Below are 26,939 nucleotides of genomic sequence, written 5' to 3'. Positions count from 1 at the left end.
CCTCTCTAGGACTTTTTAAACCACTCTCTTTCTTACTCCAGAGCTCTGTTGATGTCCTCTGCCGCCCTCTCCATCAGGGCGTTGCGGATGGCGGAGCGAGGGATAGAAACTTGTTCAGAGATGGACGACAAAGGTGGACTCAGTCTCTCAGCTGCTGAGCAGGACATGGGGCACAACTCACGGCAAAGGGACACCATGGAGTCCACAACCACCTAGAGTAGAAGTGTCCCAAGACATGTATCATATGTCGCCTACAGCTGATGGATTAGCTATAAAAACATATTTATATGCCCAAAACTTGTATTAATAATTCATATAATCCATTTGTCTCTTCAAGATGTTATGTTTATCAGACATTTGGGCAAAAACACACCTCAACTATCTAAACCTGCATTTTTGGCTCTTTTGTTGTTTTTTTAAATTGATCTTAACAAATGCAAATTACAAATGCAGCGTCTAGCATAATAACAAAATTAGGCAGCATAAACAGGGATGTAAATTATGCTCAAGTAAGTTGAAATTCAATACAAAGCATGCCATATTCCTCCTCGGGGTGCGTGCTGCTTTTTATCATTTGCCTATGCTGTGCTACTGAATCCCAATGAGACCAAAATGGAACAAAAAAAATGTCCGAGTGTTCCCTCCCTGAGAATTTCTTTTGAAGTCAGCATACCTGCACTGCACACACATTCACACGGCATTAATGGGCAATTTAAATGCAACTAGTACAGCGCTCCACTACTGTTTAAAATACCAATGCATCAGCGAAGGAATGTTTCAGCGATTACAACCAAGGCCACGGTTCAAACCCACCCCCAGCCTACCTGCAGTTCTTTGTCTGCAGCCTTGGCCAGCTCTCCTGCCAGAGTGTCCAGGCGCTGTTTAACAGGTCCATCCACTGACAACACGTGGGCCAGCTCACACAGAGATGGATACAGCTGATGAACACACAACACACACACGTTCAGTGAAAGTAGCAATAATACAATGAAAAAACATCCACCTACATTAAAAACTGGTTAAAGGAAAAGCAAATACTAAAGAAAAATAACACATGGAATGAAAAGATTTGCTTTGTCACATTGGCTTTTTAATGTTAATGAACATGATGCAAAACAAAGCATTTGTATTGGGAGTTGGCTTAATCCAGAATGAGTTTTGGTTTACTTGCACATTATTTTGATATAAAAGTCAATTCTGCAGCTCAAATAACGGAAGAAACAGTGGCCTCAATTTTTCTACTGATGATTACAACAAAGAAAAATCTGCAATCTTTACTTCAGTTGGTGATATATTTGTGAACTGTCTTGCCGTGAGCTTTTCACAAACTGTTTTATTTGCCTTAGTTTTGAGATGGTTCAGTCATGTCAGATGAAAAAAGCATCCTCTTGCAACAAGGGTAAAAAAATCTCTGGTTGCCCAGTGACTGAACAGAATTTTCTTGCTACTGAATGCACGTAGTTGTGGTGACCGACTTGTTGCTCAGAGACTGAGCGTGCACCTCGTTCTGTGAGTTACCATCGTTTAATGTCAGTTTCTGTGGACGGTAACAGATTTGCCACAAATGGCAACAGATTTAATTCCCAACTTAACCCTTTGATCACAAATTGATAGCAGACTGACTTTATCTTATTGCTGTTCCAGTCTCAACGCAATGAAGTTGTTTTGAAGATGGCAACTGACTATTTCAAAGGCAGTGAGATGGTACGTTCACTGCACACAGTGGCAATAATTTTGTTTGTGCCGCAGTCTCCATCCACTGTTTTCCTTTTTTCTGTGAGTGAAGCATTATCAGGCAACCCTTCACTTCAACTCCTCACTACAGCATCCAGAGAACAGTCTGTTTATTCAGCCTCATCTGTGGTGCTGGTGCCCACCTCTCAATTTTAAATTGCATGTAGACATTGAGGGTCTTGGGAGGGGCCGAGCTGTCACCAGCTGTTATCTTTCAGAGGGTTGTTGGTGCCATGCCCCTCCCCTATTTAAGTGCACTTTAGATCAGCACGCATCAACACTGCAAGCGGAGTGAGGTATGGGGTCTTTTCACATCCCCATTCTCTGTTTGCTGTCAATGGGCCAGGAGGAGGAGCTGGCCGCCTGGTCAGGCTCTGGACTGGTGGGCTTCCCTGCTGCTGCAGGTCAATGCGGTCTGCTTGTCTCCACCGCAGAGTAAAGGGAACCACCTCCTGGGTCTGGGTGTGTTGGTGCCTGGACCTGGGAGTATAGAGGGTGTATGGGGAGTGTGAGAGTGTGTACAGCGTTCATTTCTGTGTCTCCATGTTGGGCGAGTGCGGAGTATTTGTATATGTGTGCATGAGGGTGGGAATGGATGCTTGTGTCTGTGTGTGTCTGTTTGTCTTATGTCTGTGTGTCAGGTCAGGTCTCAGACTCCACCTCTCCCAGAGCATCTCAGGCCAACCCAGTTGTGGCGGCCTATTTTCCCCCATCACATTCCCTGCTGGTGGCTGGTGTCCCCACCCGCCGATGTGTTGGTGGTTCTCTGTGACTGGGGCTGGGTGCTCGGGTGTGTACTGGCTCACTCAGGGCAGCTGCCGGGGGGCCTGGCTTCTCAGGCCACTGCTGGGGGCGGGGGACTCTCTGGTTTTTGGGCCCTTGGGCTTGGTCTGCTCTGGCACAGCTGGCTGCTGGTGGAGCCTTGTCGCTGCAGCCCCCTGTGGTTTCTACACTATGGCTGCTGAGTGACCGCCATCTGAGGCCCTCCTCACCTCTTTTCTAGATGGGTGCCGTCATTGTCCCTGCGGTGGTCCTCCTGGGGCTCTCGTGCTCTGGGGGGGAGCCTCTAGATGTCTGGGGCCCAGGTCTCCTCCACGCCTGCTTCATGTCTTTGGGCGCAGGGCTGTGGCTTCCACACCCACTATTAATTCTGTTCAATTCAATTTTATTTATACAGCGCCAAATCACAACATCAGTCGCCTGAAGGTGCTTTATATTGTAAGGCAGATCCTATAATGACTGCTTTGAGTGCTCAGATAGAGTAGAAAAGCTCTATATAAGAATCAGTTCATTTACCATAATAATTATTATAATATAATAATAATTCTTAGATACTTAAATGGATAAACCTTATGAACGCAAGCGTCTTCTCACACACAAGTGTCCAAACAGGTACTCACAAATGCACGCTGTTGTTTTCGTTTTCCTGGTTTTTTTTCAGCAGATGATCAAGCAGATTCTCAGGGTTTCTTCTCTCTCTCCATCTCTCTCTGTCCCTCTTCTTCTTTTCTCTCCCTCACCTTCTGCTAACTTTCTCCACAACTTCTCTTTCTTTCTTTTTTCTATCCCCTGGTCTACACCGTTCTGATTGTAATGACTTAAGATCAAAAAAATCCTAAAGTATAACTATGAAGTAAACCAGTATAACAAAAGCCATAAAGGTCCACTTTGGAAAATCAATATGTTGGGCATGTTGTTTAGCCTTCAGACAAAAACTCTGATTCCTACACTGCCGGACAGGACAGACAAAAAAACCCCAAAAGAACTCACTGTGTCTCTTTGCCTCTCTGTAACAAAATCAGGAAATAAACAATAACCAAAACAAAATAATTAAAAATATTGGTTTAAAAAAACAACAACATGAATGATGCATCATCTTTCTAGATGCACGATTTGTGACTCGACAACCATCTTTATCAGCCGTTTGATTAGTCTGAAGCATAAATGACTTTTTAGTTCACGTCACTAGGACATAAAAGCTGCACTTATAAACTTGTCAGTCACATCTGACAGAAAAATAAAACGGGTCTGCTTGCTTTAACCCTCCTGTTATGCTGCAGGTCAGATTGACCCAGAACAGAAGAGATGTCACATGTCATCTGCATATCTACAGAAAACAAAAAAAAAAATCTAAATTATAAAAGAAAATTGTAAAATAATCAATGCCAGTGTTTCTGACACTTTTGGATGAGTAAATTTGCCCCGGGCCAAATTAACCCAGGAGCATAATTGGTGTTCCTGGAAACCAACATAGCAGGAAGGTTAAGACATAATAAGGTTTTAGAGAAGGATCTCAATATACCTTTCTTTGAGTGCCATCTCTTTCTTCTTATGCCTGCATTCATGCAACCTCTGAGCAGCTCTGGGTGTAGAATTTTAAGTGCATCCCTAACAAACACTATGAAATACAGCTCCATATAAATTGTAAAACTGTTGACAAGTGTTGTGTATAAATAAGCATGAAGAATGTACATTATGCTCGACAGTGTCCAGAACCATTTATTAAATGTTTGCGTACTGCTTTAGAGTAAAAAGCAGGGAGAACGTGCTTATTTACATCTTCTTCCTTCCTGTTAAATTGTATTTGGAATGCAACAATCCATTTATCACTTACAATCCTGTTCACGCCTTTTCTTTAGAAGAAAATAGAAAGCACTGCTCCCCCCGCGTGTCTCCAGTGTATGTGTTGGTGTAGGTGTTGAAGAGTGCAGGTCTACAACTGGTGATCGGTGAAGGATATTTGTGTATTTGAAGAAGTGAGCAGCACGAAACAAACTGTGCTGCAAAGCTGTGTTTTTCATCTTGTTCTTGCTCTGTTTGCAGGGCACATACATTAAGCTCAATGCAGAACATGCTATGTTTATTTGCTGCTGCAGCAGGATATGTGTATTGAAAATCAGGTTATTAATACTTGATTGGCGTTCAGCACAAACAGACTTCTCATTTGGATTCTAGCATTCAGTTTAGTCAAGTTACACTGCAGTGCTTGCAGTTGTGGCTGTTGAGAGCTCATGTGGCTAAAGCATTGTACGGATTTATGGATGCTGGATTATAATCTCCCACACTACAGAAGCCGTTATCGATTCAAAATGGCTGCACCAGCCTAGCGTCGGTCTGGGTCAAAAAAAACAACCCTCATAATCTTTATTCTCTATGTGTTTGTTTGGCCAGGCTGTATTTTGCTGTGCAGGCTTGGGTTATAAAATACTGAGTGAACCCTAAAAAAAGGTTTTAAATAGCTGCATTTACAGCTGCATTAATGCACGTTTATATGGTCACAGAACATCTTACAGTTGGGTCTGACGTCGTGCTCCGGGTAATACTGTGTAATAAACATTTGCATAATTCCAGTTTTACTGGTTTTTGCAGCCCTTTCGTTTTACTTTTATTGGTGTTTTCCTGTTCCGACCATGAGCTTCAGCTCTTGTATTTTAATGCACGAATGACTATAAGGAGGCTGCTAAATATGTCTTTGCATCAGTGCACTGTGATGCAGTTAGGCTCTGTAAAGTTTCTCCAGGGAAAAGGGAATGCCTTCTTAGAAGTGGATAATCCTAAACTGCAAACTAATTGGTCACTACAGCAGTTAGGTAAATGTAGTGAAGGACAAAGTACAATATTTCCCACTGCAATAAACTGAACTGGCACACATTCATTAACTAGATGCTTGGCTTTGAACAGTTCTTACCATTGTGGGATTTTTATGATGTAAGGGGGTAATATCCCTAATATGGTCACAGCTCACCATGAAATTTCCAGCTACCGCTTGTCCTGCCTCCATTTTTCACCTGGTGTTCAAATCTTGTGTTTGAGAGGGGCAGCCAGTTAAAAGTAAGCTGTTGCAGTGGGAGACGGCTGAGCAAAAGTGTGGATGACCTGGGAGGTCCACCAATACCCAGAACTCTGAATCATACAATGCTGCAGCACTATGTGAAAGTTTTTAATCAACTCTCATTTTTAACATTTTGTTACTTATGGAAATACATCATATAAGGTAAAAACAGACTTTGTACAATTCTAACGAGCTTTAAAGTCGATAATGAAGTGGCGACCTTTAATCTTCAACAAACCCTGAACTCTCCAAGGCAGCTGTTTTTGTCATTTCTAGTCCTCAGAAATAGTTCTCCAGGCTTATTGAAGGACATTCAAAGCTCTTCTTTGGATGTTAGCTGCCTTCTGTTCTGTTCTCTGTCAATACAATACCACACTTCAGTAGAGTTGAGGTCTGGGCTCTGGGGAACAATCCAGTGTTTTTCCATCCAGGTATGCTTTTACTGGATTGGCAGATGGTATTGTGTGGTGGACCATAACCTGACAATACATTTCTACATTTATAATTCCATCAATTTTGACAAGATCTGCAACACCACTGGCTGAAATGCAGCCCTAAACCATGACTGAGCCTCCACCCTGTTTTACAAATGGCTGTAGACACTCACTGTTGGAGCTCTCTTCTGACATTCTTTGGATTCATCTCTCCATAAGAACTGTTGACAGAAATTATCAGTCCAGTTCTTGTATAATTTGCCTTAAGTCAGCCTTTTTCTCCCAGTTATCCTTCCTGAGATTTCGACTACAGCAGAAGGATCAGCTGAAGGACCAGATGCATCGCTTACGTTTTGTCAGATCTTTGCTGGATTTTATCCCTGTTACTTTAAGACGTGACTTTCAGATGGCATTCATCTGTTGTAGATCATTCTTTACGTCTTTTACTTTTTCTAAGAACATGCACACCATGCTGGGATATGCTACGTTTTGGACGAATACGGTACTTCTTTAGGGAATCACCTTGTTGGTGCAAAAAATATTAAATGTGTCATATTTGGCATTTTTCACAGACTTTACTAAAGAAATGGGAATAAATGATGTGTTCTTGTGAAAGGCTTTTAGCAACAAAATGTCTGAAGATATAGTTTAAAACATGTTTTTTGCTAAGTTGTGTGTTAAGTATAGACAGAACGATGGCTCATCCCTTGAGATAGATGTCTTTTTTATGCTTGAGTGATTTACAGGTGAGTGTTAAGTGGCTTCACCAACTATAAAGAAATGAATGCTGGTTCAAGACTCTAAAGTACATGTGGAAGAGTCAAAGATTAAAATACGTAGCCACACACACACGCACACACACACACACACTTATAACCCACTCACAGCTCTCGAGTTCCTTGCTTCTTTGAGGATCTGTCTAGCCGTCTGGACCTCCTCTCCTTCCTCGCAGCCTTTCAGGACACAAACCTGCTGCTGCACCCGTACACACAGACGCTCCATCACCTGCACACATACACATGTGCAAAAGTGGAGGCATACAATTAGACCCAAAACAGAAGTGACTTATTCCTCAGCATGAGCACAGCCACACACCTGTTCAGCAGTGCTGGTGACGAGGCCTTGGTGCAGCCTGAGAGCCTGTTTCTGAGAGAAACGCTGAGTCTGGTTGTTCCTTAGCAGGGCACGCTGGATCTGTCACACACACACACACGCACACGCACACACACACACAGAAAACAAACAGGGAGGAAGAGGAGTGGTGATGACAGGTGTTTACAAAGTGCGGTGTGCGGGAGACAGGAGACGAACCCATTTGCATGGTAATAAGGAGACTAGAGAGAGAGGTTTGATCCCTAGAAAAAAAAAAATACGGGACGCCTTTAATCTGTTTTCTTGACTCAGCAGGTGGATGCGTTGACTGCATCATCATCTTAGCATATGTAAAGAAAGATTGAATAAAGAATTGCACAGGGACTCTGAAGGCTCACACGCATTGTCCAAGGTAATAAAGCCTCAAATTAAATTAAAAGCTCTCCTTAGGGAACCGTGTTTGATTAGAACCAGAAAGTCTGCAGGCAACTTAACAGTCAGAAATCCTACAGATATATACACATAGTAATGTGTTAGTAGGGTTGCCAACCGTCCCTTAAAATACGGAATCGTCCCGTATTTAGAAATAAAAGTACACGTCCCGTATTGAGCTAATAAGGGACGCACTTTGTCCCGTAATACAGTGAGAATCAAAAGTAGTCTATAACTTTTAATGGAATTAATGCTTTGTTTGAAAACATAATTCCCAGCCCCTCTCCTGCTTTGTGACCAATGAGCTGACAGCACACTTATGACAATTCGAGTATGACAATTCAGATTACCGCTCATCTCATTGGTCGAGGAAAGGTCGCTTGCGGAGAAAATACCGGAAGACAACAGATGACCACAACAACAAGCATGGCCAACAGGGAAACAAACCCCGACACTGCGGTGCAAGTCTCGGACGACAGTACACCTAAAGCTGGGCAGACACTGTGCGATTTTTTTCAGTCACGTTATTCAGCTCCTGCTCAAACTGCACGATTGACTCGCAGGGGTTAGAAGTTGGTAGGTCACGATGCAGGTCTCACACTATACGGCCCGATGCTCTGATGCGACCTGAGAGCTCACCCTGTGCGTCCATAAAATTAAAGTTATAACAGAAAATCTGTCGCTCGCTCTCTCTGTCTTTCACTCACACAGACACACCACCACCATCAACTTTGCTAAATTGCTAATGAAAAACATGATCAGGCAGCTGTGATTGAGCAGCAGTGTAAACCCAACTATTTTCACGGTTGTTGTGATCGTGATAATTTTGTGAGGCCACATCGAAAAGGCTCGGATGAGCTTTCCAAAGTTCTACAAGTTGTGCCTCCATCGCTTGTGTCCAGATCACACGCTGCACTGCCGTGCTGCTCCATCTTTTTCGCTGACATTTGTGTTTGCGCAGTGTGACAAACTGCGGTGAGGTTTGAAATCCTCGCGACCAAGCGATTGATGATCGGGAGCTCGTCGTGAGGCTTACACTGTGCGATTTTTGGCCCATTTTGAGCCGATTTTTGAGTCGTGCGACCGTTTTGGCGATCGGCCCGATTTTGGCCTTCATCGTGCGTCGTGCATCGTGTAGTATATGTGGGGTAACGAGACGCGATTAACACCTCACGACGAGCTCCCGATCATCAATCGCTTGGTCGCGAGGATTTCAAACCTGTCGTGAGGGTGTCACCGCAGTTTGTCACACTGCGCAAACACAAATGTCAGCGAAAAAGACGGAGCAGCACGGCAGTGCAGCGTGTGATCTGGACACAAGCGATGGAGGCACAACTTGTAGAACTTTGGAAAGCTCATCCGAGCCTTTTCGATGTGGCCTCACAAAATTATCACGACCACAACAACCGTGAAAATAGTTGGATTTACACTGCTGCTCAATCACAGCTGCCTGATCAATGTTTTTCATTAGCAATTTAGCAAAGTTGATGGTGGTGGTGTGTCTGTGTGAGTGAAAGACAGAGAGAGCGAGCGACAGAATTTCTGTTATAACCTTCATTTTTATGGACGCACAGTGTGAGCACTCAGGTCGCATCAGAGCATCGGGCCGTATAATAATAATAATAATAATAATGGATTGGATTTATATAGCGCTTTTCAAGGCACCCAAAGCGCTTTACAATGCCACTATTCATTCACTCTCACATTCACACACTGGTGGAGGCAAGCTATAGTGTGAGACCCTGCATCGTGACCTACGAACTTCTAACCCCTGCGAGTCAATCGTGCAGTTTGAGCAGGAGCTGAATAATGCGACTGAAAAAATCGCACAGTGTAAGCCCAGCATAAGCCCAGCATTAGAGCAGCAATGTTTGTTCGCTCAGAGAAAGGGTAAGAATGGGAAAAGGAAAACACCTGGCTGGAAAAAGTTAATATGTGCAGTGAATATCAGCGCTATGTGGCCAGAAGTGTGATAATATAACTTATTTTGTGTAATAAACAACTGCAAGGATAGATGATTACAACAAATAGATGACTAATACATAAAAGTAATACATAGATGAATAATGATGATGAATTAAGGTGCGTAATCATGGCAACAAGCGGGTTTACAAACAGGAGCAGCTGATTAGCATTAGAAAAGCTGAAATAATACCTCAACTGAAGCCAATTGTACTAAATGCACTAAATGTGCACTGTTACAAGAATGTTTTTCTTTCTATTATTTTCTATTATTTTAAGTTAAGCGGGACAGAGTTCTTTTAAAGAAAGATTTACTTATATTCTCAAAAGTTAAGCATGACAGGCTTCTGTTTAAGAAAGAGACCTGTTTTATTGTGTTAATGTTGTCATTTTGAGCTAAAAATAAATGGCTAAATGATCATTTGTTTCACATGTGTTCATATCACAAAGAATAGAATATGCATCTACTTAAATCAACTTCAAGTCAAATGGTTAAAAAAAATAATTTCACACACAAAAAAAGAGCTAGAAAATTCACAACAGTGGGAAGGGTGAAGACAACTGGGTTGCCCGGCCCTGGCCACGAGGTGTCCCTTATTTATTTTTCAGGGAGTTGGCAACCCTATGTGTTAGCTTTGTCGAGCCGTATCAGAAATGTACCTTCAGTCACAAGCCTCTGGGGAAGACGGATTTGCTATTGACTGAAAACTGAGCTGTCACGGAAATAGTGTTTGACATGCAATGTACACTAGCTTACAAGCTAGCTGATGAGTAGCATTTTATTTAGCAGTGATACTAAGTAACCATTTCAGCAGCTACAATGATTAATGTTTAATTACGGCCAACTCTCCTGCTTAGCACCATTAGCAGCCACACTTTATGAGGATTTGTTTAATGGATTTTATTAGGATGAGCATCCACACAAAAAGACACAGCTGCTAAGAAAGGCCACATTTGCTGTATGTACACTGCCTGTCATTTTTTTTGTGTTGCTGTCAGTTAGTTTCATTCTTTGATTGGCAACTTGAAAAAGTTCTCCGATTACAAATACAAGAAACTGAGTCTACAATCAAAATAAGAATCTTGACACGTATGCCTCGACGTGCCGGATTGACAGACAGCAGTCAATGCAAACTGACAACTGATGCTCGGCTGATCAAAAAGTGAAAACTCTGAATGGGTGTTGATTTTCTTCGTAACATGGAACACAGGTGGACTTTAAATATGTCTTTGTTCCCTGGCAAGAAAAACCTCAACTACAATTCAAGTGGCCTTTACTTGAAGCAACCACATCATAATTGCAAAGACAACCATGCAACTCACTGCCCAGAAACTGTACGTCTGCGAAAAGAGATCTGTCACTTTTTGGCTTTTTTTTTCTCTTTTTCAAAGTAACAGGAAGTGCCAAGAGACTTAGAGAAATGCTGCAGAGCAGATACTCAGAATCAGAGAGAGGAAGAAAATAAATCATCAGAAGAGTGTTAAAAAATCTTGACATTTCGGCATATGGCATGAGTGACAGAGCAAGTTCAAACTCAAAGAACACTTCTGAATGTTGCTGGCAATGACCAGCGTAGAGCAGTATAATAAATTGCATAAATTAACAATTAACTGAATAATGTTGTTGGAATTTTTTAATGTGACCATTACACCCTGCAGCAAAGATGCCCGCCTGGGCTTTTTCTTGCGTTGTTTCTGCCTAAAGACCTCCTGGAGGAACCTCCAGGGCTGAAAAATGAAGCAAACACAAGTTCCAAAGACTGCACTTCCTCAAGCAGGCACTTGGCGTTGCCTCCAAATGAATGGATGTGACTACTGCTTTCTTTATATTTTAGTTAAACCACAGACTGTATATGTTTTTATCATGATAATACTAATTTTCATCTAAACAGACAAGGTGTTGCATTCCAAGACAAGTCTGATTTTAATTTGAGAGCATGAGAGCAAACCCTCATAGCACCCTATTACCCAAACAGAACACCCCACTCACAGACTGCAGGCTTACTTTTAGGTCCCAGGGTTTCTAAAAGTAGAAGCGGTAGACAGAGCTTTCAGCTATCAAGCTCCTCTCCTTTGGAGCTAGAACTCCCAGTTTGCATTCGGGAAAGATACACCTTCCCTACTTTTGAGCTTTTTTGACATAGCTTATAGCCAAAGTTAAATCAGGTGACCATGAACCTTTTTTTTCTTAATTATGCCGCTACCAGGCAGACTGCTGGAGGACTTCCCATGACAAACCAAGCATTGGTCACTCCCTTTTTTTTCTTTCCCTGTGTGTTTCTGTGCCACTATTGCCATTTTTGTACAGCGCTGTGTGACCGATTGTCTGTGAAAAGCGCTTAATAAATAAACCTTACTTACTTATTATGTTAAAAACTGTCTCCACTATCAATTAGGTTGCATTTTGTCCCCCCCCAAAGGAAAACAAGTGGCAGCAGATGCCTGCCTCTCCCTGAGTCTGGCCTATTGGAAGTCTGTTCTTATCAAAAGGGAGTTCTTTCTCCCTCAAGTCGCCAAGTGCATGCTGTAAGGAATTGCCAGATCTTTTGTGATCTCACGCTATATTACCTCACAATATAAAGCACTGTAATATCACCTTTTTGGGGAACTATATAAATAAAAGTGAATTGAATTAAGTCTTTAAATCCTTTAAACTGAACCTGTAATACATGGATGCAATATGAATATGACACAGACAGAACTACGTTAGCAGTTACAGACATCTGGAATCTCTATCACAGATTGCAAACCTAACTCTCAGAAGGACTCTGGCAGTATTAGAAAAGTCATTCTCATGTCACAACATATCATACAGACATCAACATAATCATCTCTGGGAACATTCACATTTAATCATCACTTCTAACGCACGAGTAAATGAAAGCCATTCATCAGACCCACGCCTAAGTGTGACTCTTATTACCAGGCTCTTATTAACCATCTGTGTCTTGCAACATGGTGCAGCAAATTTAGCAAACCACAGGCTAAAGAAAAGAAGTCCTCCTCACCTTGGTCAGGGCTTGGTCGGTCTTCTCTGGGGCGCTGCGGTGCGCTTGAGTGACATCGCTGAGGGGCAGGGGCATGTATTGCAAGGTAAAGTTGCTGTTTGTTGCAGAGCGAAGGAAGACAAAGAGGGGCAGATAGAAAGACAACATTACCCTGGCAATAATAAACTGGAGAAACTGATGTTAACAAGAACAAACAGGAAATGCCCGGGGCACTTATAACAGCTGTCTGCAATTCCCTAATACGCAAATACACCCACACACCCTTGTACACACAGACAGAGATGCGCGGGTACAAACTTCACGCCCACACTTATTTGACTGGCACACACGTCAGGAGAATGATGAAACATTCTGTAATCGCTAACATCACGCAGAGATGGTTATCTGCCTTTCATATGGGTGTGTGAGTGATGCGTTTCATGTGTGTGTGCGTCCGCCCTCTTCAAAAGGATGTTGGTGTGCTGCGTTGCGTTCGTCTTACTGCTCCAACGCTCTCGCCACATCTTGGAAGCCTGTCGCCGTGGTGTTGTTGCGATCCCACGTCACACTCCTGAGAGGGATTAAAGCAGCGGGAAATGGGGTAAGACCAGCACCGAGAGGAGGGAAAAGGAGAAGAGGATCGGTTGCTTTCTAAAGTGCCTAATCCACATTAAAATCTCACACAGATACATCAAAGTGACAGTACTTCTTTGACCACGCAGGACAGACATAAATATTAAGATATTCGTCAGAGCTTTCTTTTAGCTAGGTGTATGGTATCCCAACATTAGAGATGCATGAACAACTGCCGTGCCGCTAATGAGCTTCTGTTATTTCGCAGAGCAGAATTTCCACCTACACCCGACACCGACGAGCTCCTGTTTTTAATACATCACTCATTTTCAGCTCATCTTTCCTTTCATCCATCCTCCTCCTCAATCCCCCCCCCGACTTGGTTTGCCCTAGAAATTCAATCAGCAAAAACCCAGATCTATCTCTTTAGGTGGTCTCCCTCTCCGATCTCTTCGTAACTTTCACATCCAACCTTTCCCAACACACACACAGTACTACTCCACCCCCACCCCACAACCCCAGTATTCAAGGAGGTTTCTGGCCTCCTTTGCCCTTTCTCAATATTTTATTGACTCCTGTTACAACTCTAAAGTCAAACATACCTCCGAACATGAAGTGTTATTCGCTGTGTTGTTAAGGGTGGTGCTGTAAAAGCTATGTCTGAAAGGCCCCCTCCCACTAATTCATCTCTCCAGTTTGTAACATCCCTCAGGCTACTCAGTATTAGGTCCGGTCCTAATACCCCCCACCCTTCTTATCTCCTACATGCCACTCCACCCCCTCCCATCTTTGAAGCGCCACCTTCAACTCACTGTTCATAGAAACTTCACTGTATCCCCTTCCTAAACCTAACATATTAATTTTCTTTCTTTAATCTGCTGTCTATAGCATCTTCTCCAGACATGCCCCTCGACGTATGAGGGTTTCTGATCTGCACTGAAATCCCCTCTTTTCTTCATCTTAATCGTCTATTACTGCTGTAACGCACACACCCACCTAAGTGTTGTGTTAATCTGCAGAGCTTTGCTGAGCATCTTGGCCCCAGAGTCCTCCAGGAGGTTGCCGCTCAGGTCCACCTTCCGTAAACAAGCGTTGGAGCCCAGGGCGTTGACGAGCACTGTGCCCCGTTGCCGAAGCCTCGAGTCAGCCAGCGAGAGGGACTGCAGGGCCTGGAGGATGCCAGGGGAGCAGGGAGTAACCAATACGGAAGCATATTTGAAAATCAGATTTTTTTTTTTTTTATAGAGGGCAATTATATGTGAGAAGCACCACCTATGTTTAAATGATAAAAGAAACATCCACCTAAAGCAAGAAGTTATTACTTCCAATTTCGTCCATACTCTAAAAGAAATCTGTGTATTTATCAGGTTCATTAATTATTACAATTTCTGTTGAAATTTAATTAGGAAAAAAATCAATAATGAAAGAACATGGTTGAAAATCAGATCAGATTTCATTTCAAACCCTCATTCATTATTAATTGTTGTTTTGCTGTTTTACTCGTTAGGACTTTGAAATGCACGCTGAACTAATTTGATTGTTAACACTCCTTTAAATGATGTTGCTGATGTACAAATTGGACATATTTTCTGTTAAAAAAAGGTTTGAAAAGGGCTCTACTGAAGGTTTTTGCCTGTCTCTGCTTAAACGACTCTGTGAACACATTTTTGAATATTCCTTATGCACACAAAGATTTCCAGCCATGCACAGTCTCCTGTGGTTAACTCTCCTGGACCTGGCTAGGATTGTAAGAGCCATCTACAATATTTTGAAGAATACTCATTCGTTTTCTAGGAAAGAGTTAGATGTGAAGGTTGATGCTTTTCTCATGTCTCTATGGTAAACATAAACCTGGAACAAGCAGTTTTTTGGGGGGGTTAAAAAAGAATTCAATACAGGAGAAAATGGATTACATTTTTACAGCTTAAAACAAACAAGAATGAGGTTCCAGTTAGTTTTATACGTTTTTGTAGAACTTGTAATATTGCCTCTGCACACCAGCACAGTGGATTTTAGATCGAACAATCAAGATGAATATTTCCTTGCTTTGAGTTTGGTTTGGTTTTGCAGTGTGCTTTTGTGCCAGTATCGTACTTTTGCAGTACGAATTACTGTCCAAGTTTTGCAGCATTTGAGTTTTTTGAACAGAGAGTTTAGCCCTGTACATTTGAGAATTCACCTGTGACCCAGTTCCACTTTATGCCCATACCATAACACTGCCTCCACCATGTTTGACAGACAATATCGTATGCTACAAATCAAGTTTTTTTTGGTCCTTCTTCATATTTTTCTCTTGCAATCTTTTAAGTTCAGGTTGATCTTAATTTCATCTATGCAAATACTTTTTTCCAGTAGTGTGCAGGCGCTCTTAGATGGTTTCTGGCAGAGTCTAGTGGGGTCTTCGTGCTCTTGAGCGTAACCAGTGGTTTGCACTTTTTGTAAACCCTCTGCATCTCCATTCTTGATGGCAGACCTTGACAGTGACACTCCTACCTCTGTGGGACTGTTCCTGACTTGATGTTGGGCAATTGTCCAGTTAGGTTTGAGCAAAAATGGAGGACTGTGTATAAAAATTGCTGCAGTTCCAAAACAGTTTATGCTACACTTTTGTTAAACCCCTTGAATTAAAGCTGAAAATCTGCACTTCAATCACATGTTGACCGATTCCTTTAAAATCCACACTCCTGGTGTACAGACTATGAAACAAACTGTTTCCTTATCCCTACTGATAGCAGTCTTATGCATTCAGAATCATCTTCATTTCATTTAGTCTGTTGAGAGTTTTCTTTTTTCTCACGTTTGAGGCTAGAAGCCTTTTATGACTCATACTAGAGCGTTAACATGGTACTAACACTAATGCCAACAGTCTGCAGGGGACACTCACAGATTGTTTTGATGCTTGTGTTTTCAACACTTAATGTGTGAGCTGACTATGGCTGACCTCTGATAAAGTGCCTGTGTAATTCCTTTAAATGTGCACATTTACAACCGCCTGGGCCAGTGTTGGTGCGCTTTCATACAAGCATCAGTCCATGTTCGCTTCTGGAGCATCGTTGTGAACTATCACCATCAACAGTGGTAAATAATTGAGTAAGCTACTTGTCATGCTGAATTTGCGCAGCAGAGAGAGCCTCGGGAGCCCCGCGTACAAACTGAGACCAAATGAATCATTCGTCTGGCTCGTAGACAGCGTGGCTCGTGTACATGTTTATACCTTGCGCGTGTGGCAGGTGGGAGATGGAGCTTAAGACTGCACGAATGAGGATACAAGAATTAAACTGTGACAAGCGAGGGTTTGTGCGCACAGTGACAAATCTTGGAGGTCCGCGTGGGCGTGCATCTGAGCATGACACCACAGAGAATTTGTGCACGCACAATATGTTACATAATCAAACTCACACACTCTTCTTCTTGCACCAAATGAACTAGTTTCTGCAGAATTTCATCCAGCACCCTGAGGAGGCAGAAACAAGAGGGAAAGCATTCATCATCTGCATCATCTCCACAAACCATCTGCACACAGCTGCTTCCCCCCCCGCGCAGTCCATACCTGCCCTTGATGTTGAAGTTCTTCCCCAGCATCAGGTGTTTGAGGGAGGGATGCCGGGAGAACGCTGGGATGACAGCCAGCAAGTCAGCATCCAAACCTACACACACACACACAAACAGAAGTCAACACACATCATTGGAGTACGAGCGCAACGCCAGCAGTGGTACGCTCAGTGGAGCTTATGTGAAAACTCATTCAAAGTAGACCTTTAATTACATCCTAGTACGTGCCAATAAAAAAGTAGAAACATGCCTGAAACTTCAAGTTATTCTGGACCATAAATAGGCAATCCATTAACTGGTATAAAGGACCGAACAAGTCGTATTTTATTACATAAAATTGAGTATTACTGGGCCGTTATACCAGTGACTCATGATTTGCTGAGCCAGGTGCTAACATTTCTGGCCCTCAAAGCTCCATTTTTCCCTCTCTCTCTCTCATAGTCCATTTTGGAACAAAATCTCACTGCCCACTGAAATTCCAAAATACTCCCAATTAAACCTCCTCCTTCTCACACCCACTCACCTTTTCAAAAGCTCAAGGATAGAGGATGCTGCTAAATGGAAGCGGTTACCATGGCAAGATATTTCAGAGTAAAATGCCTCATTCAGGGATCAAAAATATCTGCGGGTTAAATAAACTCCAGCGCTCACAGTGAAGTGCATTCATTTTACGAAAGCTTGCTGTGACACATTCAAGGAGGGTGGGTGACGGAAGCTGCTTGCAGCTAATGTTTCAGGTATTATTAGCGTCTCTGTTATAATACTATAACTAGATTACTGGCTGTTTGGGAAACGAGCTGGTCAGCGGTCAGCAGGGTAGGTGGTAAAAACAGTCCAATATATATTTTTAGTTCTAGTTTTTACCCATTACAACATCACAGGATTCATTGGTTAAGTGTCAGATTTTTTACTGAAACTTCAAGGTGAAGAACAGTCCTGTAAAATTTGAAAATATATCAAACTAAATATGGACATGCATCATGAACAGAACTACACTTTGCAGTAGTTCTAGTCAACACAATCAATAGCAGATTTTTAGGCATCAAGTAGTTTATGGTATTTATTTAAAGACAATTTAATTGGACTGCATAAATAATGGTCTTTAAAAGAGATTTCGATAACTCCGACAAACAGGACTAAGATTAGGCATGAATCAAAACATGCCTTTGTTGGTATGTTAACACAGTGATTCAAATTCACACATACATTTGCATCATCAGTGGTATGATGCAGCAGGTCTTTATTCACTATGCTCAGCTGGTAATCAGGTCTTGAATGTAAAGACAAAAATCTGGTGTCGCCATGAATGATTACATCATTGTTGAACTATGAAGAAATACATTAGTTCAGCCACTAAACTCACACAGATAAGGGGACTGGAATCAGCTTCTTTATTCATGCTTCAAAATATCATTCTCATTTTATCAGTCATGCTAGTAGACTAGTAAATTCTAATCGCATTCATGTGGGTGTGCACTGCCGTGTCTCTTTTATACATTTAACCTTTTCATATTTTCCCATAGTTTCATTTTTCTTTGTAAAAACAGCTACTTTGTTGCCAGAACACTTTTCCATCACTAGGATGGGTCAGAAGATGCCAACGCCAGCCTGTGAACATGCAGGGGTTTAGTTAGCGAGCCGATAACCAGCTCCGTGTGACCACTGATCGCCACAGGGAGGGTAAGTGAGTCCAGATAACAGTAAGACACCCTGGGTATGATGAACTCTCTTCATAGTGCAGGCCTCTGGTTGTTGTGTTTGTGGCATTTCAAGTACAAGTGCTGCCAACAGTGAAGCTGCAGATTCACCTCAAACTATCCGATGTCAACACTCACAGCTGAAGGGTGCTTCTCCCAGCTCTACTTACATTTTCATTTACTGGTTGTTATAAAATGCAGACAGATAGATCAGGAAATAACCAATATCAACCAACAGTACTGGCCCACCGATAAATCAGCCAGGCTCTAGGGACTGAGACTGGTTCACTAGTTTAGTTTAAAAGAAAGCCATTCAATTTAAAAGCTGATGGAGTCAAAACAATAATGGCGTAGTCTATACGATTTACAGCTACCCAACACACATACAACAACCCCTGTAAGTGCATCCCTTGTGGGTTCTTACCATTATCAGAGATATCTAAAGTCCCCACGCATGAAACTCGAGGAAACAGCTCCTGAATCACCCCGGCACCTGCTGACCTCAACTGTGGAAGGCAGACAGAGAGGAGCAGAGCATGATGGGATAGCCACAGGAGGTGATATATGAAGATGATGAGTGAATACACCCTGAGTACAGGCCGACAGAGCGTACCTCACAGCTGCTGATGTCCAGGTGTAAATCAGTGATATGAGGGTTATTGGACAAACCGAGGAACAGCGCCCTGAAGGAAAACAGAGGTAGGATGGGATGGGAAAGAGAGCGAGAGAGAGGAAATACAGATTAATCGTGAAGCAGATATAGAAAAAGGGGTACGAAAATGATAGTTAGATAAGAGGAAATGTTGAGAAACAGAGGTCAATTGAGGCACAAGGATGAGCAAAAACCACATTGGAAAAGAAAAATAAATAAAAATCAGTTCCACTTAAATCCAATCGCCTTTCTCCCTCTAACAACCCCCCCTCCTGCCCCACATTCTCCTCTGCACACCTAAAAGTTTAAGAACCATCTTAAAGGATTTAGAGAAAAGTAGCTTAAATATAAGATTCATAGCTCACTAAGTTGGCAACAGAAATTACCTCAAAAACCTTCAAGTTTTATTCAGAAGTGGCCAATTGTAGCGACTGTACATTTACACAAGCCCAGCTGGATGCGGGGGAAAAATACATTTGCACATCAAGGCTCCGCTGGAGGTTGTTCTTGTGCAATGAATACACATTTAAGAGTTATGCACCATGAGGAGGTAATGAGGAAAAGTGCTAAGTGGGGAGTCTGCTCCAACCATTTTGGCAGGGATCCATCACGCAGCGCGCAATCATCCCAATTGCTGGCATTTTGCTTTGTTTTCTCTGCTATTGATTGTGTTCAGCAGGCTATACGCCTAGCAGAGAAACTGTAATATTGCAAAACTCCATTTATCCCCGTTGGGAAACTCCTTTTTTTTTGTTGCTTGGCTGCTTTGTGAGCTGGTTTAGCTACAGATCTCCTGAAGCTGGTGGGCATAGAGTGCTCCACAAAGACACGTCAGCACAGTGGAAGCTGGCCAACACGAGGGCTTCAGTCTGTGTCAACTGATTGAAGGCCAGTCAACTAACGGAACAGTGAACTGGCTCCACTGTCAAGGAAAAGCATTTGAAGCCTAATGTGCACCTTGATGATTAACTCTCACTGGTGGTTTGGATGCAAACCACACTCCATATGGCATAAGCTATTTTTGTACTGAAACAATGATGACCGAAAAATGGCAACCTTGTTTGCTGGGCGGTTTTTGCTTTAAATTAGGACAGGTTAGGGTACTATCCTCCTCCTATCAAGGCCTCTGCATGCATTAAAGTTAGAGTACAGGAATAGGAATGCAGAAATAATGCATTGGGTGGGGGGGGGGGGTGGCTCTCCCATTTCTACGAGTCTCCTTTTGGATGGAAAACCGAAAAGCCTTCAGCGGTCTTCCTCCTTGAGTTCGGTTTATACAGTGTTTTGAAACTAAAGCAGCTTACAGCATCATGAGTGGATACATTTTTAGCTGGAGTGGCCCCAGTGGGAATTCATTCTTCAGCACTCGCAGTCAAAACTGCCAGTGACACCCTGAACAAGGTTAGGAGTTAAAAATAACAAGATGCGCGAGTTTGTCTTATAACCCACATATATCATCAACCTCCACTGAAGCTAAACAGAATATGAGTTCTGGCTGTACCCGCAAAGTTTCCATTCATCACTATTCTCCCGCAAAAGTAAAAAATGTACCTGATCGCACAGCTGCTCGGCAGGTAGTCTGAGGGGGAAATGCTGCGTCCAATATCATAACGAAAGAAACGTGTCTCCCTCAAGTCCGCGTTTGCTCACTTAAGGCGTTTCATCCCGTAATTGGATTATTTTGCAGATTTCATTACTCCTACTGTGCATGAAATTTGTAGTAGAAATGCTGGGAGACATCATCCAAAAAATTATTAAAGTGAGGTTTTTTAAAGCAACAGATTCGCTTAATTCATAATTCCAAGCCTACTGTAATATTTCTATTTTCAAAAAGGACTTTAAACTTATCTTGTAGGAGTAAGTGGCTTCTCCAAATTTCAGTCATAAAGTATGTAGGAGGCACAGGAACACACTTTCTCCAGCGTCTCCTTAGCAGGTAATTTATAGCTTTTTTTCCTCTAATAATACTAGCATAATATTTCAGTAGCTGCTTGATGTCTATATTAGCGCATCCTGTTGGCATCTTGGCATTTATTACAGGATATTTTGCCAAGTCAGTATATGCATCACGTCTAGAGATTTCCCAAATGAAGTGGAAGAGAATCAGATGCCAGTTGGCTGTCACAAATGATGATATACAGGTCAAAGCTAAACATATAGTCAGCAGAATATTTATACTGTAGCCACATCAAGAAGACCCAGTGTATCAATACATAATTAGAATACAAAACTAACAGTAGTTAGGTCGGGACCACAAGAGTCTAAAGATGATTGATATTTCTATCTGCAGTAATTTATATTTGACAGTGTGGGGTCTTTTGTGGGATAGCAGCAGCAAACCTAGCACATTACAGAGCAGACACCAATGACAGCAAGTATGAGACTGATCAAGTTAGACACAGCATGAAAGGCAAAGCAGGAATGGTGGGTTGCCAAGCTGCTTGCACCTCCACAGCAACTGTGGGCAGGCTAGAGCATTTTGAGTAGCACAACCTATATGAGCTCTAACAGGATGGCAGCAGAGTTCGACTGACAGTCTTATGAGCTAAAGCAAAGCCCAACCCAATTTTGTTTAGAACTCCATTTAGGGTGTGCGCTAATTTCATAACAATACTCCTTTGTATGACTCCCTGAATGAAACTGTAATTAAACCTGAAGACTGATGACAAAAAAGTCAATTTCTTGTGACTGGTTTTGTCATAATGTCACATCATAAAGACAGATTCTAATTTGGCTTATCAGACATATGCACCCCTAATTATCATGGGTTGGTCCTGATGACAGCATACAATTACCAGTTTACTGCCAGACACTGAGCTTGAGCATATTCTTTGACCCTCTTTATATGTAGACTTAACATGCCAGTTAGTAATATATAGTGCTTTGGTACCTTTATGGCAACTGTGCCCAGCGCTGACTTTGATCTATGTGTCATAAGAGAAAAGAGACCTCTCTCTTCACAGGTCACTTCTTCTGTCAGAACTATGAGCATCTTCACAGAGCAGCTTTTGAAAGGTTGTTTTGATGCATTTTTCTGACTGACTTGTTTATTTGGCATTTTTCTCCTTTATCTATATCTGGATACAGGTTTGTGACTCTTGGGGATTATATCTTGTTTTTTCCACCATCAAATAAACTTTAGTCTTTTGTGTCATATGGAAATACAATGTAATGAGCCAAGGTCCAGTAACACATAACAATACATACAAAAGATCCTGAAGTACTGTGCAAAAGCAACAGGGTTTTTTTCCTCCCGCCGGACGTTGCTTGATTTTAAGTCATTTTCAATCCTCGCCATTTACAGAGGAATGGGTTTTATTTTTGGGGTTTTTTTTTTATTTCTTAAGCAACTTAACGCTGACGTATGAATCATGATCAGAAACTGTGTCAGTGGAAGGGTGGCTGTCAAGAAGCCAAGGAAAGGAAATGAGGAGAAAAGGCTGAGGTATCCCAAATTGCACAAGACCTGGACTGAAAATCACTGGCAACCAGTCTTATAAAGTCATTAACGCAAATATGGTTCAAATCCTTGTCAATATATGGAGGGGTTCAGGTGAAGGTTACAACAGTGGATGTCTACAGCCGTCTGTAAAACACAGTGGAGGCTCTGTCACAGTTTTGCACTGCATTTTGGCCAGTGGTGTCAGCGACCTTGTTAAAATTTACTGAATAACAAACACAAAAAAGTACCATCAGATTTTGATACACCATGCAGCAACATCTGGAACATGTCTGACTGGCGACAGCTTCAGTTTTCAGCATGACAATGATCCTAAACAGCCAACGCAGTAAAAACATACATGGATAGAAAAACACCATCAGTCTTGGATTGGCCTCCAAAGAGTCTGGACCTCAACATTATTGAAGCAGTGTGGGATCATCTTGACAGAGATGAGAACAAAAGGCAGCCAACATCCAAAGAAGAGTATTGAATGTCCTTCAAGAAGCCTGGAGACTGTTTAAAGCAACTGAGTTAAGGAATAAAGGTGGTTATACCAAATATTGACTTTCAGGCTTGTTAGAATTGTACAAACTGTTTTTGCCTTATATACTTATGTCCATGTACGCCTCCACATGTTTAAATTAAATTGTTGTACTTCTTTCCCATTTTCCTCATATACATAAATGATGGGTGGCTCAAGACTTTTGCACAGCACTTCCAATTTCCAGTTTGATTTTCCCTGAAAATCCATGCGTTTCACAGCGACTCACCTCATCGAATCAGGGGGGACCTTCATAGAGGCCAGGCTGACATGTGTGAGGCTGAATGCTGAGCTGAAGAACTGACGGAAAGTTGGCAGAGAATCTCTGGCTTTTCTGGAAAAAGGACAGTACAGAAAAAACAGGAAGATTTTAAAACAGAGGGGGAGAGGAGCACCGAGGAGAGCATTTAAGTTAAATCTTAATCAGGCAGACCGAAAAATAGGATGACACTGATCTATAACAAGAGCGAGGATGACAGGAGGACTTGATACGCTCATAAAGAGTGACAGAGAATTTGCAGTAGACAAGCAGAGCAATGACAGGGGGGGAACAAGGGAGGGAAGAGAGCCAGAAGAAGGCTGAAGCAAAAAAGATGCTCGCTGCGACATTTGGGTCAGTATTATATCAACCCGACAGCATGAAAAGGTGAAGTCGGCATTAATTACTGCCATCACTTAAAAGGTAACATGGACCTATTATCTAACCATCTGCCTGACATATACAGCACATTAGCCCGTCATCATAGGAAGCATAGAGAATAAGTCTCCATGTATGAACAACATTCCTCTGAGTCAGAGCAGGCACTGTACTCGGCATTCATGGAATGAATATAGTGTACTGTTTCCGATCTGTTTAGCACTTGTCAAAGCTGTCAATCTGCCGTTCCAGCCCCCGCGCTGTACACATAATTCACCACAGGGGAGGATGAGGAAGGGAGGCTAGAGGAGGAACGATAAAGTCATGAGTGGCGAGGAGGAGGAGGAGGAGAGAGTGAGGGGAAGGATGAATTCATCTTGCAGAAAGATGAAGTTTGTTTTTCTTGGAAAGATTACCTGCTATTGCTTTTCAGGCGGCTGATATGTTGTTTACTTGTGCAGCACAAAACTCTTTTTTTTAGCTTCTACCTGATAAATGAGTATTGCTGTCACTGATGAGGCACTTTGAAAGCAAACTCATGAGAAGTAAAATTTACCTCATAGTTCACTAGTCAAAAAAAAAACCCCTATATATAGAGAGATAGACAATCTTTTATACTTGACATGAAAAGCACAACTGTGGCTGATTTCATTAACAATTCTATGAAAGCAGCCACCAGGGATTTGAACTATATTCAGTCCCTCCCACCTGAAACCCAGTGTATTTTATGAAGCACATAGGCACAGGCATGCATGTTGCATTTTGAAATGCTGAGGGTGAAGAACATTTTTTTTTAACCAAAATCAATGTCATACCCACTCCCAGTACCACAGTTTAAAACCAAAGTTTTATCTCAGCATGATTTTTTTTTCTTTGACCAGCTTTGAACATCGATATGTCCTTGTCCACTAGAATAGGCCCTGAGCAACAGATCCACAGTTAGAAGTGCTCAGCTGTCTCTACAGACTGTGTAGAAATGCCATGGAGACTATCCAACACATAGTAGCAGGATGTAAGATTCAAGCTGGAAACGCATACATTTGGAAGCACAACCTAGTGACTGTGATAGGCTACAGGAACATCTGCGCCGCATATGGACTAGAAGTCCCCAAGTCCCGATGTGAAATCCCACCAAAGGTGGTTGAGAACAACAGGGCTGAGGTCCTGTGGGAGTTCCAGTTCCATACAGACAAGCAGCCAACCAACCAGACATAGAGGTGGTTGACACGGAAGATTAGAAAAAAGTTGTGACAGATGTGGCAATCCCAGCAGATAGCAACATCAGGAAGAAGAAGCATGAGAAAATAGAGTACTAGGAGTACAAGGAGCTAAAGAAACAACTGGAGCAGATTTGAAAAGTAAAATCCAAACAGGTCCCACTGGTAACAAGAGCAGTATGAACTATAACATCAGAGATCTCCATCCAGAAGAGCATAGTCCTAATTAGCAGAACCCCCAAACTCCAAGGACTCTGTTAGAGCACCCCAGCTTGAGAAGAACAGACAAACTACCACCCAGGGGTGATGGTGGAGTTATATATACCATATGTTCAGAGTCCCTGATCTATCCTGACTGCACAATTGATGATTCACCAAATTATTGTTGGTTTAATATGACAGCAAACTACAATAAAAGGCTTATTCCTTACTTTAACAGTTTAATCATACATATCATAATCATTTAAGGTTCGTCTTTTCCAATGATGCTTTAGCACCTTATTGTAATGGCTTCCTTAAGCTCGATCAACACTTTGACTCCGTTATCTGAATTAAGCCATTTCAGAAACACAGTCACACTTTCAAACAAGTCCTTCAAACTTCATCAACACTTTGTCAACCTTACTTTCCAACATCCAGAAACACACAAATTACTTTTAGTGTTTCCTCTTCCACTGACACTTCAGCTTGAAAATATGTCAGGCCTAGGCAGCTGCTACGTCAGTCTCAGAGAGCAGGGCGTTAAAAGATTCATGTTAAAAAAATTGTCTGGATAGCTGGGGAAGGAAGCGTTTTGTGGAAGTCCCCTCAAAGCATCTCCAACAGCAAGTGCAAACTTAGCCACGGTTATGAAAACTGCACAAACACGCCAGAACTAAAGAGAGACATCACCTGTCTTTAGAAATACACCCTGTAATGCTGCACCAGCACCCCAAAATAGCCTAAAAGGGAAAGCTGCTCTGCACTCTCCTCTCCTCTGATTGCTGAGACAATTTTGTCATGTGTTTGGCACAGCTGCTTCACAGATATGAGCGCAGTAATTTGACTGGCTGGGAATATAATGAATAATCACTACACCCTTCCAATTTCTGTTCCACTTCAACAAATTCCTGTGTGCATATTGCAGCGTGAGCCCGAGCCCTTATTGTCCTTGTGCACACGACCCAGTGCTTCACACTGACTGTTATGACTGTCTATTAGAATATAATTTAGCAACTTGCCACGCTGGCCTTGAGAAATTTGACCGGGACACATTTAACTTTTAACGGGCTCTCATTTTAAAAGTGGCGTACGCACACGGGCGGAAGTAAACGTGCCGAACTGTGGCGTCTGAATTCCCATTAGGCAAATGCATGGTTGACAGAGTACAGTAACCTGTTTTAGAACATTCGCCCCATGCAGACAAAACCATGTTAGCTTGGCTATAAGATTAAACTGCATGGCGAGAGAGGAAATGAGAAAGGGAAAATGTGAGATAAAGAGGGGGAAAAAGTGGGAGAAAATGAAGTTGTGAGGGATTAAAAAAAAGAGGAAAAGGTCACAAGGAAAAAGAAAAAAGAAAAAAGAAGATAAAGACATTGAGGAAGACAGTAGTGAGAGAAACCCCGGCAGCTGCACTACAATCACAAGTCGCTCCTTTTCAGATAACCTCCCAGTGTGTGTAACAGCAGCTCTCCTTTGACCCATTTGTAACGATTAGCATATAGCCCGTCAAAGCTGCACGGATACAGAATGGCTTCTGTCACATAAGCAGATACGGTGTCACTGTCTCTCTCATGAAACACTCTCCAGAGAGCTCTATCAGCAACTTGTAACCGTGCCTGCACGTCTGTGTGGCAGCATCTTCCTAGACTCCTCATTGTTAGTCAAAAGTGACCACATCTGTATGTGTGCAAAGGGTAAAGGAGTGGTCTGAGGCAGCCCGCTCCATATTCATGAGCAGCAGTCAGGTGGTCGGTTCTTATCAAGTCGGTTCAGTTTCGTGCCTTCGTGTCGTTACGGCAACACAGCAGCCATCCGACCGGCAGCACCGAGCCAGCGTGCATTTAATACCACAAGAGCAGCAGGAGGACTGCAACTAGGAACTACAAACACAGGAAGAATGTGATGAGAAAGAGCAAAGGTAAAGATGATAAAATGTGTAGAAGGAGGTAGA

General features: G+C 42.3%; 1 protein-coding gene across 6 annotated transcripts in view; it reads right to left on the bottom strand.

Moving 5' to 3' along the window:
• carmil3 (capping protein regulator and myosin 1 linker 3) overlaps window positions 1-26,939 on the bottom strand; it is a 105,794-nt gene that overhangs the window by 19,089 nt on the left and 59,766 nt on the right. For all 6 annotated transcript variants that reach the window (XM_026148432.1, XM_026148431.1, XM_026148436.1 and 3 more), the window contains 12 exons: window positions 23,160-23,264; window positions 18,909-18,978; window positions 18,720-18,801; window positions 16,597-16,693; window positions 16,446-16,500; window positions 14,043-14,215; window positions 12,976-13,044; window positions 12,495-12,588; window positions 7,096-7,194; window positions 6,886-7,005; window positions 825-938; window positions 37-212 (listed from right to left, as the gene is read on the bottom strand). In XM_026148432.1, the coding sequence (XP_026004217.1) occupies window positions 37-212; window positions 825-938; window positions 6,886-7,005; window positions 7,096-7,194; window positions 12,495-12,588; window positions 12,976-13,044; window positions 14,043-14,215; window positions 16,446-16,500; window positions 16,597-16,693; window positions 18,720-18,801; window positions 18,909-18,978; window positions 23,160-23,264 (1,254 nt within the window). The remainder of the gene's footprint in view (window positions 1-36; window positions 213-824; window positions 939-6,885; window positions 7,006-7,095; window positions 7,195-12,494; window positions 12,589-12,975; window positions 13,045-14,042; window positions 14,216-16,445; window positions 16,501-16,596; window positions 16,694-18,719; window positions 18,802-18,908; window positions 18,979-23,159; window positions 23,265-26,939) is intronic.

This window comes from Astatotilapia calliptera, chromosome 18 (assembly GCF_900246225.1).
Source record: "Astatotilapia calliptera chromosome 18, fAstCal1.2, whole genome shotgun sequence".
Taxonomy (NCBI): domain Eukaryota; kingdom Metazoa; phylum Chordata; class Actinopteri; order Cichliformes; family Cichlidae; genus Astatotilapia; species Astatotilapia calliptera.
This window is presented reverse-complemented; position numbering and strand designations above follow the sequence as displayed.